The sequence below is a fragment of the Malaclemys terrapin genome, chromosome 22, assembly GCF_027887155.1.
Source record: "Malaclemys terrapin pileata isolate rMalTer1 chromosome 22, rMalTer1.hap1, whole genome shotgun sequence".
NCBI lineage: Eukaryota > Metazoa > Chordata > Testudines > Emydidae > Malaclemys > Malaclemys terrapin.
Genome location: NC_071526.1, coordinates 14,208,455 through 14,223,077, shown reverse-complemented (window position 1 = coordinate 14,223,077; position 14,623 = coordinate 14,208,455). Strand labels below are relative to the sequence as shown.

The window sequence follows — 14,623 nt, the reverse complement described above, 5'->3', positions numbered from 1 at the left end:
GCCTGTGCCCAGTGCTAATAGAAACGCTCCCGCCTCTTCCATCTCTTACCTCTGAGGAACCAAAAAGCATTTCGGGAAGGCGGACTGAGCTTCCCAAAGCCCTGAGCGGGGAGTTGGGGAAACCGAGTCACAGCGAGGCAACGTGACTCGCCCAAGGTCGCAGAGGGAGCCAGTGGCAGAGCTGTGAATAGAACCCAGGAGTCCTGGCTCCTGCTCCTGGCAGACGTGGGAAATAAGCGCAGCTCTCTCAGCCTGCCGAGCTCTAACTGCCAGGCAACGCTCTCCTATTGCTGCATGAGCCGAGAAACACGATGTCATGGCGGGGCCGGGGGAGGAGGGCAGCCCTTGTGCTTTACGTTTCCATGGCTCTGCCTGCAATGTCAACATCTCGCCCATCTTCAAAGCCTTTGCGAAGCATCTTTAGCCCTCAGGGAAGCTCGGAGCTTTCTGAGGATCAAACAGCCGCTTGGAGGGATAACCTGAAAGCGCCGGGAAGATGAGGAAAAGACGAAGGCGACCGAGCCATCACTGAGATAAAAGCCTTCGGCCTGGAGAAAAATCTCATCCTGGACTGGGGGAGGGGACACAGCCAGCGTCAGCCTGCGGCTGGGGAGCGCAGAGGGGTGTTATGACATCACTAGCAGACTCTTTCTGCCCACGCTGTCATTTTGCAACAGCCGATAAGCTCCCAAAGGGGGCCAGATGAGACCATCAGATTAGACAGAGAGAGAGAATCCAGCTGCACAGAAGCAAAGGCCCCGATCCTGTAATGACCTCGGCTCCCTGAGCCCACTCGCAACTCATCCTGGGACCGAGGCCTTGGCATAGGAAGAGGCCAACTCTCGAAGCAGCTCCTACCCCTGCCCCTGCGTGGCCCCCTCTTGCTTGTGGGGACCGAGCCCATGACAAGGCAGTTGGGTTTTGTATTTCACTAGCACAGAAAACCTTGCAATGAAATGAAGCCAGGCTTGGCAATCAGACTGGGAAGATCAGGAAGGACCAGAAGGGGAGAAGAGGGGGAGGCCCCTGCTGGCTATGGCCCTGTCTGGCCTAGCATTCAAGGCGTAGTCTGAGCACAAATGTGCTAACACATGGCAATCTAGGGAGGACAATAAAAATAACACCGAGCCCTTTTCGGCCCTAGCTCCCATCATTATCCCCACCGTATCGCGGGGGAAACCGAGGCAGAGAGCTGGGAAGTGACTTGCCCAGGGTCACCCAGCAGCGGAGCTGGGAATAAAATGAAGGTCTCCTACATCTCAGTCCAGGGTTCTACCCACTAGGCCGCACATGCCAGGCCGGCTGAATTAAAGGCCAGGCTCCCCAGCCCCCAGGCTGTAATCAGCCAGTTTAGCAGGTGTTAAAGGCCCTCGCTTGTAAGGTGACACCTCAGACGCTGGCTTGGACAAGGCCCCTGAGCAGGCAAGCACCACATCAGTCACAGGGCTACAGCGGGACCAAAATGGTGCCTGGGTCTCGGGCTGCCCCCTCACCCCAGCGTCCTTCCCAGCCTTGGAGCCCCAGACCAGCGCCACGCTGGGCCCAATCCTACGTGGTGCCAAGCATCCCCAGCTCTCAGCTGACATCCGTGGGAGCGGAAGCTGCTCAGGGCAGTTCAAGGGGCTGCCTGCCTGCCGAGCCGAGATGGATCACTGAGCTGGCTGGGACAGGGGGCCTGGGTGCGTGTCAGGCAAGGAGACTTACCCCCACTCGGGAGAAGCTGCCCATCTCCTGAGCTCCCAAAGACAACAGCGCCCCAGGTGGTGGCTGTGCTAGCCCAGTACGTAGCCAGGGGATCGGGTGGGTCTGTACTCGGACGGCCAGGACACAGCGCTGTTTTTCGCACGCTCACTCGAGCAGAGCATGCCCGGGTACATCTACCCGAGCAGGGAGTCACCCTCCAGGCTACTGTGTAGACATTCCCTGAGTGTAACAGCACCGAGATGTCCCCAGCAGCCAGGGAACCTGCTCCCAACAGGCTGGCCATGCACAGCCAGCACTCCCAGCTTAACGTGCTGGCTACCTGCGCTCTAACCAGGCAAGCCGGTGCCAGGGATACGGGGGCTACAGGCACCGTCCTTCCATACCACTGCCCACACCATCTCTATGGGATCCAGGCAGGTGCCGTCCTCTCCCGATTGAATCCCTCCTTCTACCAGGCAAACACTCGTTCCGACCCTAAAATGCCTACCTCCCTGCTGGGGGCCTGCAGCGGGGAGAGACAACCTGGCGGCAGATTGCTGAACGCTTTGGCCAGGTCGCCAGCCCTGGGCGTTTCAGTCTGTGCCCAGGGTCAGTAGGGGAGGATCAGGGCACGCTTGCCTCCTTCCCCACTCCCCACTTGCAGGCTTTGGTTCTGCCCTGTGGGTGAAGGGAGCTCAGCCCCATGGCGCTGCTTGAGCCTGCGCGCACGAGTCGCAATGGTTTTTTTGTGGGTGCCTGTCTCCACTCGGAGCTGGGCTGAGAACCCACCTAACTCACCGCACCAATGTCATCGTCAGGATCATCGGCTTAGAATATCAAGATCCCGGCCGGTCAGCGTAACGTTAGCGATAAATACATCCCACTCACGCACGTCAGCGCCTCGTGCATGAGGCCAACGTTCAATCCCACAGAGGTGTCCCCTGGGGGACAGCATTTGGGCTACACCGCATGCCCAGCATGTCCCTCACTCAGGCCACAGGACTAACTACTCTGGTGTAAATGAGAAATAACTTCTCCTGACCGCGACAGAGTCACTCCAGATTCACATCAGCGTGACCCAGCTCAAAGCCCCGTTCCGCATCCCCTTTGACAGCTGGACCAGGCACTATCCCCGCCCACCCTGCACTGCCCCAGGACAGAATCCCTGCCCCGTGCCAGCCCCTCGTGAGGGGCCACAGGGCCGGGGTCTGCTCTCACACGCCCCAGGTCAAGTGGCTGTCCTGGAGCCAGTGGCGTTTCACCCCCTCTCCAGCTGAGACCAGTGGTGGATCCCAGAGCAGGAAAGGACAGGAGTTTCTCCCTTGGACCTGAGGACGTCCTGCCCCTGCTCCCCCAGGGGGGATGGGAACAGCTCTCGGGGTGGGTGGGTCACCCACGGGGAGGGAGACCATCACTCCAGCTCAGGAAGAAGGGCAGAGAAGCCTAGGGCCACCCCATCCCTACCACCAATTCATCATCAGGGTCCTGAACCCCACAGCTCGCCTGCCCCGCAAGTTGGGTGCTCACTGAGCAGCTTGGGAGCCCTGGGGTCACCTGCAGCCTGGGCCGGGCGGCTTTGCTCCTCCTAGCAATGCAGCATCTCTGCACCGCCATGGGGCCAGTTTGTGCCCGTGGCACAGCCGGGTGAGGGGTGGGGGTAGGGGACCCTCGTTATGAAATGGAACGAAGCGCCACAACTCCCCCCTCCTCACTGCCTGCCCCCCTGTACCTGGGCAGGTGGCGGTGTTATTGCATATCCGCGTCTCCCGCAGCAGCCCGCTGCACAGCGTCCCGTAGGGAGACGAGACGCAGGAGCGTGTGCGCACCTGGGAGCCCTGCCCACACGTCAGGGAGCAGACGCTCCACTGGGACCACTCCTCCGCGGCGGGGTCTCCTGTGGGGAGAGAGGGAGAGACACGCGTTGGCCAGCCGGCCTCCTTCGAAACGCAGCGCACCCCCCGCCAGACACACACACACACACACACGCAATGCACAACTAGCCTGCGGAACTCACTGCTACATGAGGTCACCAAGCTTAGCAGGGTTAAAAATAAAGGGACTGGGCATTTATCTGGAGAGGGAGAGGAGCCAGGTTTACATTGGGGAGGCTTAATAAGCTTTGGGATGGGATCAAAGCCCTCCTGCCCCAGGGCTTGACCTAACCTCTAATGGTTCTAATTAACAGGAATCAGGAGGGAATTTCCCAGGGGGGCAGGTTCTCCTGTAGCTGCAGGGTTTACTTCTCTGAAGCAGCTGCTGCTGGCCAGTCGGGAGTAGGACGCCGGGCCCGGATCGGATCCAGTCTGGCTCGGTTCCTGGGAAAGTGGTCGGGCCGGAAGGCCCAGCAGCTGTTTGGCTGTGCGGGCCCAGGCCTCCATCTCTCTTTCTCCCGTGAGCAGGTGTGATATTGACATTTACAACAGTCTGGCTCTTAACACGCTGGAGGATCCGTTGGAAGTTATTGGCCAGGCCAGCTGTAGGGATATCAGTTTAACTTAAGAGGGAACGAAGGCAGGAGGCCTGGGAAGAGGATTATTATTTGCTGGAGACAGAGAGAGCGGAGATTGGCTGGAACGGGCTTCCCAGCGAGGCGCTCACGTACTCAGTCAAAAATGAAAGGGGGGGATAGAATTCTGGCCTGTTATTGCTCGTCACAGCCTGGGATCTGCTCTCAGCTCCATCGGTGTCAATCCGAAGTAACGTCACTGAAGCCAGTGGACTCAGCTAGTGAAAATCAGCAGAAATCCTGACCTCAATGGAGCTCCGCTGATTTACACCGAGTGGGGGTCTGGCCCGCTGACCTCAATGGAGCTCGGCCAACTTACGCCAGCTGGGGATCTGGCCCACTAGATGCAGGGCAGCCTGGGGTCCGGCACACCTCCTGTTTCGCTCCATGGTACGTGCACGCTGGTGTATTATCTGGAGTGGTTTATTGTCACAGGGTTGCTGGCGAACAGTGGGGCCGTGCCCTCAATTTACAGCAACTGTAACAATCCAGGGCACCTAGGCAGCCCCTTTAATCCATGTATCTCAGGGCCCATCGGGTTGACTATCAGTCGTTTGTTATTGTAGGGTTGCGCATATGCATCACTTGGTTGCTATGAAGCTCCCCGGCAGGAGCGCTGGGGCCGTCTGCACCACTGCAGGGCTGGACGCTGGTTTGTTATTGTAGGGTTGCCAGGGCTGCAAACACTCCTGTAGTGCTGTAGAGGTTCCAGTCCCAAACCGGGAGCTTTCACTTACTCACAGTTCAGTGCGTGTTCACTCAGCATCTGGTTCTGTTCAGGTCTCACAGCCAGCGAGACACCCAGACAGGATAATAAGGGCCCGATCCAGTTCCCAGGAAAGTCAATGAGAGTTTGGCTGCTGTCTTCCACGGGGACAGGATCCAAAGGGGTCGGGAGGTGTCTGCCATAGGGCCCAGACTGTTGGCAGGCATTGATCTGACTGGCGGAGGAGGAGGGCTCGTTAATGCCAACCTGGGTACCAGGAGGACGAGCAGGAGCTGGGACAGAGGAAGTCCTGCAGGGGAAAGCTGATCCTGCCCCCTACCAAAGCCAGCTGCAAAGCCCCCTTGGATTCCAACAGGGACAGGATCGGGCCCCTACCCGGGAGCGACCTCCAAGCCTTGGGCATGGCAGGATCCGAGATCCGCAAGCCAGACTCACTGCACCCTGATCACTCCTGCCGATTCCGGCTCCATCCAACTTGCCAGGCACGGAGCAGCCCACAGCCCATCAATCAGGGAGTGGGGAACAAGAGGCGCTCAAATGACCCAGTTGAATTCGCTAAATAAATACGTTTGAACTAAACAATGAATAGATTTTTTTTTTTTAATCCTCTAAGGAAGGTGCAAAGAAAATACAGACATGGAGCAAATTAAGTGGGCGCACGGGCTGGGAACAAAGGACCTCGCTCCATCTCCGTCACCGGTGCTGCTGCTCCAGAGACTGCGCAGGGCACGTGTAAATGGAAGCCAGGCAGTTGTTTTAAAACTGTCGGGGTTTTCTTCTTAATTAAAATGCACAGAACTATTATCAGCCCCGGGCTGATTTATGGGCCAGCCCGGTGGAGAACTGGCTTCCCGTCACACGTAGCCTGCTGCAGAGTGCTGCTGAGGCTGGTCGTGTTTGCCCCTGCTCCACCCCAGAGGTGGCTGCCTTACAACGTTTAGCATTCGGAGAGCACTTTCATGTTCGAAGAGCGGTGCAGACATGAGCTAATTATACCTCACCGCAGCCCTGGGAGGGAGGGAGAAAAACAGTATCGCCCCCTGGGTATTTTTTGTTTTTACACATGGGGAACTGAGGCAGAGGGGCAGCTGCCCAGATCCTCAAAGGTATTGAGGTGCCTAATTCCCAGAGTGACGTGACAAGGCCACACAGTAAGTCAGTGGCAGAGCTGGGATTAGAACTCAGGGCCTCCTGCTTTTTTTAGAACCACCAATGGGGCTCAAACAACAAGGCCCCATTGTGCTGTACATATTATTATTCATCATGTTTATTATGGTAGTGCCCTGGGACCGTCCAAACTCATTGCGCTAGGCGCTGTACATACGCACGGTGAGACAGGGATAGAACATACATGAAGCCGATGGGATACCGAGGTGCAGAGAGATGAGGTGACTTGGCCAGGTCACTCAGGGTGTCAGTGGCAGAAAAGGGAACTGAAGCCAGGCCTGCTGGAGCCCAGTCCAGTGCCCAGCACACTGGGGCCCTGGTCTCTGACTGGGACTCCTAGTAATACAAATAAATCATCATCATCAACCCCCGCTATCCCTCGGGGCAGGTTGGGTGGGGCCCTGGCCCTACCGCCTCTAGAGAAGTCCCACAGTGCTTGGCTCTGGGCCAAGCCTCTTCCACTCCCAGCAAGCACCACCGGCAGCTGCTGCGTTTGCTTGGGGGCTGGCAGGACTCAGGGAAGGGCCAATGATGCTGGAACGTCTTCCCCAGCCTGCAGGTAGATTTGTTGCCTCCAGGGGAGGCTGCAAGTCTATTTCCCCCAGATTTCCTGGGGGGAGCACACGCCTGTGTGTGCCCGGACATGATGCCCCACAGGGACTGGCTGCCAGTGCTTCTCTGGCCAGCATTGTGCAGGGCACGGTACCTCCCTAAGGAGCTCGCGCCCTGGCTACCCATCCCCGGTTTTAAACACCACCTCACCCACAGAACTCGCCCTCCCAGCACCGTTACCTGTCTGGGCCATATAAACCCCGGGTTCGTCCGCCGACCTCGGCCACTGAGTTTTCACCTTCTGATTCTCTTCCACATCATCGCCTGAAAGGAGGAGAGTGAGACCCTGGTGAGAAAGCAGGGGGGTGGGGGGGAGGGTGTCTGTGATCTGGGGCTGCTAGAGGGGTCTGTGAGGGCTGCTCACAGCAGCCCTACACTGGGGGAATCCTCCCCACCCCCAGTCACTTGGGGGCCCTTCACGCCATGGGACTGGGGGCCAGAATCGTATTATTATCCCCATTTTACAGACGGGAACACAGGCAGAGAGAGATTTCCACAATTCATCCGTGGTCACACAATGAACATGGGGCAGGGCTGGGACGAGAACCCAGGAGTCCTGACTGCCAGGCCTGTGCTCTCGCCACTAGACCAAAGCCCTATGTGCTGCCCTTAATTCTCCCCCCCCAGCTCCTCCCTCCCCCAGCACACAGACCTCGCGCTCGGTGCCGGGCTGGAGAAGGGAAGACAGGCGGGGAGAAGGCTAAGCCACCTCCAGGTCTCTGAGGAATGTTCCTGTCCTCAGCCGCAGACCTCGCAGCTTTTGCCCTGGCCAAGGAACTGCAGTGACCTGTGCACCTCTAATACACAGCAACACACCGCCCTCAGCCTCCGACCTCACTGCCTCACTGCAGGGCACTGCCTCCTGCTGTAGCGTCACCGCCCTCAGCCTCCGACCTCACTGCCTCACTGCTGGGCACTGCCTCCTGCTGTAGCGTCACCGCCCTCAGCCTCCGACCTCACTGCCTCACTGCTGGGCACTGCCCCCTGCTGCAGCGTCGCTGCGCTCTGCCTCTGACCACATCACCCACACAGGGTGCTGCATCACTGCACTCTGCCTCTGTCCGCACTGCCTCACTGCAGGGCACAGCCCCCACTACCTGGGCAAACAGCCTGCATCTCAGTACACCACCCACTGCCTTGTGTTACCATTGAGCAGCATTCACAGCATCCCAATCCATCACCTCACTGCAGGATTCTGCCGCGTGCTGCTCACTGGCCGCCTCTCACTCCATCCAGCTCTGAGCTGGCACCACGTCAGGACCAAGCCGCGCGTGTTCAGGCTGGACTGGGCTGGGTTAGCTGGGTGCCATGGGTGGAACAGCAGGGGGGTGGGCACAGATGCAGCGGCAGAGCTAGAGGTGTGGGGGAGGACGAGGCCTGGAATAGCAGGGGGAGCTACGGGGCCAGACTGCGATGTATTGGCAGAGCTGGGGACCAGCATCGCAAGGTGCTGCTACAGGGCAGGTCTGAGATGCACTGATGCAGCCGCATGGGGGGCGCTTACCCAGCCCCTGCACCCACCGAGCCTGACTCCGGGCAACAGCGTTAGTCCCTTGACACTTAGGAGACCCCATGTTAAAATAAACTCTCCAAGAGAAGGCTGATCTTGCCCGTGCCGAGCTGGGCTCTCTTCCCCCTCGGGGTGATCCGATCCTTTGCACCGTCTAGTTCGCTGCAAAATCCCTTTGCGGATCCCTGAGATTTCATCCGGTTTGCACGCTTCCCTCTGGAGGCCAGGCAGCCAGCAACGCTCATTTCTGCAACAGGCAGCGTCCCCATGACCCAAAGCCACCGTGCAATGGATTTGAGGCGCTCCCGTAAGCACATCCACTCCGGAAAGCAGGCGCACCAACGCCCGTTCTCCAGGTGCTAACCACCCGGCCAGCCGGCTGCATGCTCGCAGTAGTACTTCACTGCGGTAGCGCAGCCCGGCCCTGGGCCCTCACCACCCATCCCGGCTGCTCCGCCCATGCCCCCCACGTGCCCCGCTGACTCGGTAGCCGAGAAGAGGGCTGTGCCCGCCCACCCGCTGGGGTTTGATTTGATGGCGGTGTTCTTCGCTCGCCACCTAACAGATTGCTGCAGCGAGGTGCCACAAATTGATGGCTCGGCTCACCAAAAATAACAAGAGATCCATCAAGGGTGCTTAGCGTGAAATTAACAGGCATGTGGATGTGCTCATCAAAGACGCATGCCAGCCGCGGGGGGGGGGCGCCTTTGACTCCTAGCCCCCCCTCCCAGCTCTCCCATCCCCCCCACACCCTCCTCCCCAGTCCGCTCCCTCCCCCACCCATAGGACGACAGCAGACATCTTGGGGAAAGAATCTCCTCTCTGTGCCACAGCTGGAGTGGGGGAGCATGCAGACAGGACCACATTCCCAGCGCAGGGCTTCCTCGACTGCAGGCCTCAGTGCCGGGAGCTCTGCTGAGCAGACCCCCTGAGCTACGCATTCGACGCCGCAAGCTGGCAGCAGTAGTAGGCTGTTACATTCCTTTGTGGAGCAGCCGACGAAGAGCGACGTGGCACTCGGCCAGCGTGCATCATGGTCCTTTCCCAGCAGAGGCCCGCCTGTGTAGCTACTGCCAGGTGCGTAGGGGCACACAGAGCCCCCCGGCTTCTCCCCTGGGTGTTCTCTGAGCAGGGTGCTTCCCTCTGTGCAGCCGCAGGGGGGAGGGGGATATTAAAAAGGAGCCCTCCATGTACACACACATACACAAAGCACACGCAGCCGCACAAACACAGACACGCCAGGACATGCACTGCTGCATGCATGGACACACACACGAACACGCATTAACACACTCATACAAGTGCAAGTCGGCATACTGGCTCTAACAACCTCCTCCACTCCCACCCCGAACGGATGCTCTGGGACGGTTTGGAAGGTGTTCCCTGCACTACCCAGCCGGCTAACAGGAACCAGGCAGAACCTGGAGTTTTCACTCGGTGCATAAAGCGCTGCCGAGCCCCGTCTGTCAAGGAGAGCGTGCGGGGTTGCTCCGCTCCTGTTATCCCATCTGGCCCAGCGCCGGGTGGTTCGGGGAGGCTCTTCAGCAGTGGCTATTGCTTTCTGCTGTGTGCACTTCCCATCTGCGGCGCCCCCGGCACACGGCTCTGTCGCTGGCCTGCAGGTGCTTCACACCACAGGAAACAAACGGCAGTGAGTGCCGGCGATGACACTGATGGCACGACTATCCCAGATAATGGTCCTGGGCAGAGACGCTTGGAAAGAGGAGGAAACCCCCACTCCAGAACCGTTAGGCTCCCAGCTGCTGCCAGCGACGGCCCCAGGGCCACCACCCTGGAGAAGCTGGTTTCCAGCAGCGAGAGCTTCCCCCCAGCACCGTCCTGGCAAGGCCAGCTGGGAGTGGAGCGGTGCGAGCTTCCTAGTAGCAGTGCCCCAGCAATGCCAGCTGAGATTAGGGTAACGTGAACTTCCTCCCAGCAGTGCCCTGTGAGAATGGGGAAGCAATGGAGGGCAGAACTGGGAGTGAATCCGTTTCAGAGCCCTCCTCCCCAACCCACCCACCCCCACCAAAACTGGACTTGCCAGATGCTCATTCCAGTGCCTGCCCTATACCAGCATGAGAGGGACCCTTGGCCTCCCCGTGGGGCAGATGCTGCCGCTAGGTGGATTAGGCACCTGCTCTGTCGGTATCTCTGCTGTGCATGAAATACACGCAGGCTGCTGACCTGAGCGCTGACTCTTATTGATGCCATAAAGGGACCCAAATTTCCTGACTGTTGCGTCCGACTCAATCTAATCCGTGCCCCGGCGCGTCCCCTTTGGAAGGGCTCCTCGGAGCCGCAGGGACATACGAGCTGGGAGCCTGCGAAGATCTCACCAGCTCTGGGGAGACCGGACGGTGGATAAAGCCACTGGCTGAGGGCGGGTCAGACTGGGGGAGCGCCGCTGGGCAGAGCCGCCCGCTTCCCCACTCGAAACGCTCAGGAATTATGAACGGCGCAGCGAGTGCCCAGAACAAATAATAAATTCACAGGATATACGAGGGCACTTTCCCCACTTACGTTCGACAAAGAAACCAAATTCAATTTCCTTTGGAAAGTACTAAATCCCGGGCTGTCGCTCTGCAGAGCTCCCGCGCCAGGGAACCAGCCCAGCCTGCCCCCTCCCGCTCGGGTCCCTCCCCTGCCACGTCCTGGCTCTGCTCCCCCTCGCTCAGGCTTTTGCCGGCTCTGTACCTCGGGTCTCTGGCTAATGGTTCTCTGTGGAGCCGCCTCTCTCATCTGCTGCTCTGCCCTCACAGCCACGGGACTGGGGCCTGGGAGTGAGGGAGGGGGCTGTGCCGAGGACAGCACTGGCAGGAAAGAAAGAAAGAAAGAAAGAAAGAAAGAAAGAAAGAAAGAAAGAAAGAAAGAAAGAAGACCGGGATGCGGGAGGAAGACCAAGCAAGATGGACCATTCCTAGAGTCATCTGCTGGGGCCCTAATTTCTCCACCGGGTGTGAGTAACAAGCAGAGACACCTGTGCACACAGGAAGCCGGAGAGGTGACCCAGGGGAGCTGGCAGGAGGCCCTGGTGCAGGAGCACGTGGTGACCCCACGGCAGAGCCTTGTTCCGTGGGCAGCACAAGGCGAGGAGCAGAGAGGACAAGGTCCCATGGGAGACGATTGGCTCCCAAGTTAGGAAACGGCAGCAGATCCCTCCCCACATCACGAGCGAAGTGACCCAGCTGCCTCCGCCAGCGCTGGCACCCCAGCCTGGGAGCAGCAATGCCGGCCCCTGGCATCGGGGCCGCCAAGACAGAACTGATTGGCCATAGGAGCCGCCGTGCTCACGAGCTGGAGGAACTACCAGGGACGCCGCGGCGGTGGGTCTCTGTCATTTTGATCTAAATAGTTTAACACGCAGGAAAATCACACACCCAGCGACCTCAGCTAAGTTCATCCAGCCTCGCAAATGCCTTCCGTGGGTCCCACTGGATACTTGGACTCTTCACGCCCTATCCTAAAGCAACAGGACTGTTAAACAGCTACTGCGCTCCGCCCCAGAGGTGGCTGCATTTCAGTGGCGGGAGAAGCCACAAGATTTGTCTATAGATTAGAATGGACAGACAGAGGGGAGTTCTAGTCTGCTACCCTGAATTGACGGGGGTTGTGGAGAGTATTGCAGGGTGGAAGTTGGCCATGGCGTATAAGGAACTAGAAAACGTCAGGCAGAAGCAAAGGAAGGTAAAATGGTGCAAAGGGGGAGCGATCCCCCGGGACTCTCCAGCCGCTGCGCCCCAACACAGGGGGCGGAACAAACCCCACATGACCGTGATCGTCCACATTTGCTTAACCGAAACCCTGGCCGGGCAAGAGCTGCAAAAACCCTCACGCCACGACTGCGATTGGAACAGACACAATAATGCACCGCAGAGCCCCCCTCGACTGACCGCTGTGCACCCTATAAGCCTCCCAAAAACTGTCCCCCAGAGCTCCCCCAGACAGGGGCCTCCAATGCACCCCATAGAGCTCCCCCCGACTCCAACTGCCCTGCACACACCCCACAATAAGTGCCAAGCAGTCCGCTCCAGCTGGGGTCTCGGTTCCCCGCAGGCAGGCCCGTTCAGACGGCTTTCACAACAGGCCCCCGTGTGAAGTGCTGGAGCTCGGAGGTCTTTGCCTGTCCCCCTGTTTATCTCCATCTGCCCTCTCCTGGCTCGCTCTGCCAGGGGCTATCAGCCTCCAGGGAAATCCGCTCACTTTTCACCTCCTGCACTAAGGGGTGTGATCATTGAACGAGCGAGCGTGTAGCTGGGAGGCTGGGAGTACTTCTCCCAGGCCTGCAGACCAGCTCTGGGTGGCTCGAAAGCTGGTCTCTCCCACCAGCAGAAGTGGGTCCAATAAAAGATCTTACCTCCCCCACTCATCTCTGCTCAGGGGAAGGCAGAGAAGCACTTAATGCTGACACCAGAGCGAGCCCCGTGGGACAGAAGGCAAGTCAAACACACACCCCGTGCTCCCCCCACCCTCCCTACCGGCTAACGCTCCCCCAGGAAGGAGGGGGACTGAAGAGAGAAGAGCTAGGAAACTGCCCAGCCACTAACAGCCTGTTCTCTTGGGCAGCCGGAGATATTAACACCCAGAGGCCCCACCGCTCTGAGCATCTAGCCTGGCTCCCCAGGTGACACGGTGACGGGGCCAAGAGTGGGCACAATCTGTGAGTCCATGACACACGGGCCAGAGCATTTCACCCGGCGACTCCTGCCGCCCAGGCAATGACCCACCGCAGTGATGTACGCGATGGACAGAGCCAAGCGCGGCCGGCCAGCCTAGCGGGAGATCTGTCTGCCGCCCGATCCAGCCTGTCGTTGGGGTATCTGAGCCCCTCCTGCCCAGCACTGCAGGTATCCTCACATCCCCGCTGAGACAAGCCAGTATCATCACCTCCTATTTTACGGATGGGGAAACTGAGGCAGACAGCGAGCAAAGAACTGTACCCGGTCACACGTGTCCCAGCCCACGGCCTTGCCCACACGGCCAATCTTCTACAAGTAACGTGGCTCTGGCCACTTCCTGGGATTGCACCTAGCCCACCCCATCAGGATACGTCTCCCTTTGGTCCGTTCCATCCACTCATCCACCCCCCAGTCCCGGCTGCCACCTGCCCAAATCTCACTCGCTTCCCTTCTTGTTCATCGCCCTTCCGAAGCCAGTTCCCGGCAGCGCGGTGGTTGCCATGGCTACCCAACAGCTTTCAGCCACCTCTGATGTAACCTGCTCGGCAGCGCTGCAGTCTCCGGCGGGGGTGGTGGGACTGGGGTGGGTGGGGGGCAGGAGGACAACCACAGCGCCCAGCAGGATTTGCACTCAGCGCTCCGCCCCCCAGCATGCTGGCCCCGCAGGCGCGTGGGGAAGTTTGGTCTCCCCCACCGAGACGAAGGGCTTCACGTCCCAGGCTGCTGGGAGCACACGGCCCACCTGTGAGCCTGGACCAACGGAGGAGGCAGGTCCAGGCTCACCCTGCTGGGGGCTGCCATGTGGCTCCCAGTCCAGCATCCTCTCCATCGCACCTCGCCGCCCGCCCCTTCTACGCCTCCGGATCGGTGCCTCCCCCTCCCCATTTCAGCAGCAAGTGGACCCGAACATTCAGAGCAAACCCGAAGCACAATGCGCCGCGCTCAGCCGGCTCCGACACGGAGCTGCCAGAAACACACCGGTCCATGTGCCTGGGTGGCTAAACTAGACACTGGCCCACGCTCGCTCCACGGAGCCCTGGCCCGGGAGCCCCCCAGGGTTAGCAAACCCAGCTCCTGTTCTGCCTGGGCTCAGCTTCCACCCAGGGAGCTGCTGGGCTTCGGTTCCCATGGGGACTTTCCAGCCCCTGTGCAGCGCTTTGCCGACCGGGGCTGCTGCAGAGGGCAGGGCTGGGGTCCCTTGGCAGCCCCTTCCCCCCTGCTCCCCGCCTGTGATGCTTCCTTTGCAAGCACCAATGTTTTCTCACCGTGGCACAGATCCTGACTGTGCTCAGGAGGGAGGCGGCCGTGAACAGCTCCAGGCGTGATCACAGCTAAAATGCCCCCCCACACACACACAGCTTCTCCTCCAATCTCCCACTCACACTCGCCCACAGCCTCTGGGCTGGCACGGAACTTGCCAGGTTCCTAGGGATGATAAAGCTCCGTGCAAACGTGGGCAGCGCACGGGTGCCGGAAGGAAGCGTGTGCATGTGCAGCACAGGCAGGGTGAGACAGCAGAGTAAGACAGAGGGTGGGTGTGCACGCCCACGTGCAGGGAAGGCTGGCGGAGTGCACGTGCGAGTGTGTCTTTGTGCTTGCCCAGGAAATGAAGGCCTGTAGCAGATCCTCCACTGAGAGCCTTCTGCCCTGACACAGCAGCCCAGACCTGTCCGGGGACAGGGCACAACCAAGTAACGACGTGACAGGCAGCTGCACTCTCACCACCGAGCACTGCCCCAAAG

At 59.6% G+C, this 14,623-nt stretch overlaps 1 protein-coding gene across 5 annotated transcripts in view; it reads right to left on the bottom strand.

Moving 5' to 3' along the window:
* ADGRB2 (adhesion G protein-coupled receptor B2) overlaps positions 1–14,623 on the bottom strand; it is a 104,711-nt gene that overhangs the window by 57,576 nt on the left and 32,512 nt on the right. For 4 of the 5 annotated variants that reach the window (XM_054012021.1, XM_054012020.1, XM_054012022.1 and 1 more), the window contains exons 3-4: positions 6,876–6,959; positions 3,413–3,577 (exon numbers count right to left, since the gene is read on the bottom strand). In XM_054012021.1, coding sequence (XP_053867996.1) covers positions 3,413–3,577; positions 6,876–6,959 — 249 coding nt within the window. Of the gene's footprint in view, positions 1–3,412; positions 3,578–6,875; positions 6,960–14,146; positions 14,187–14,623 lie in introns of those variants that run through there. The other variant, XM_054012025.1, reaches the window with a different exon arrangement.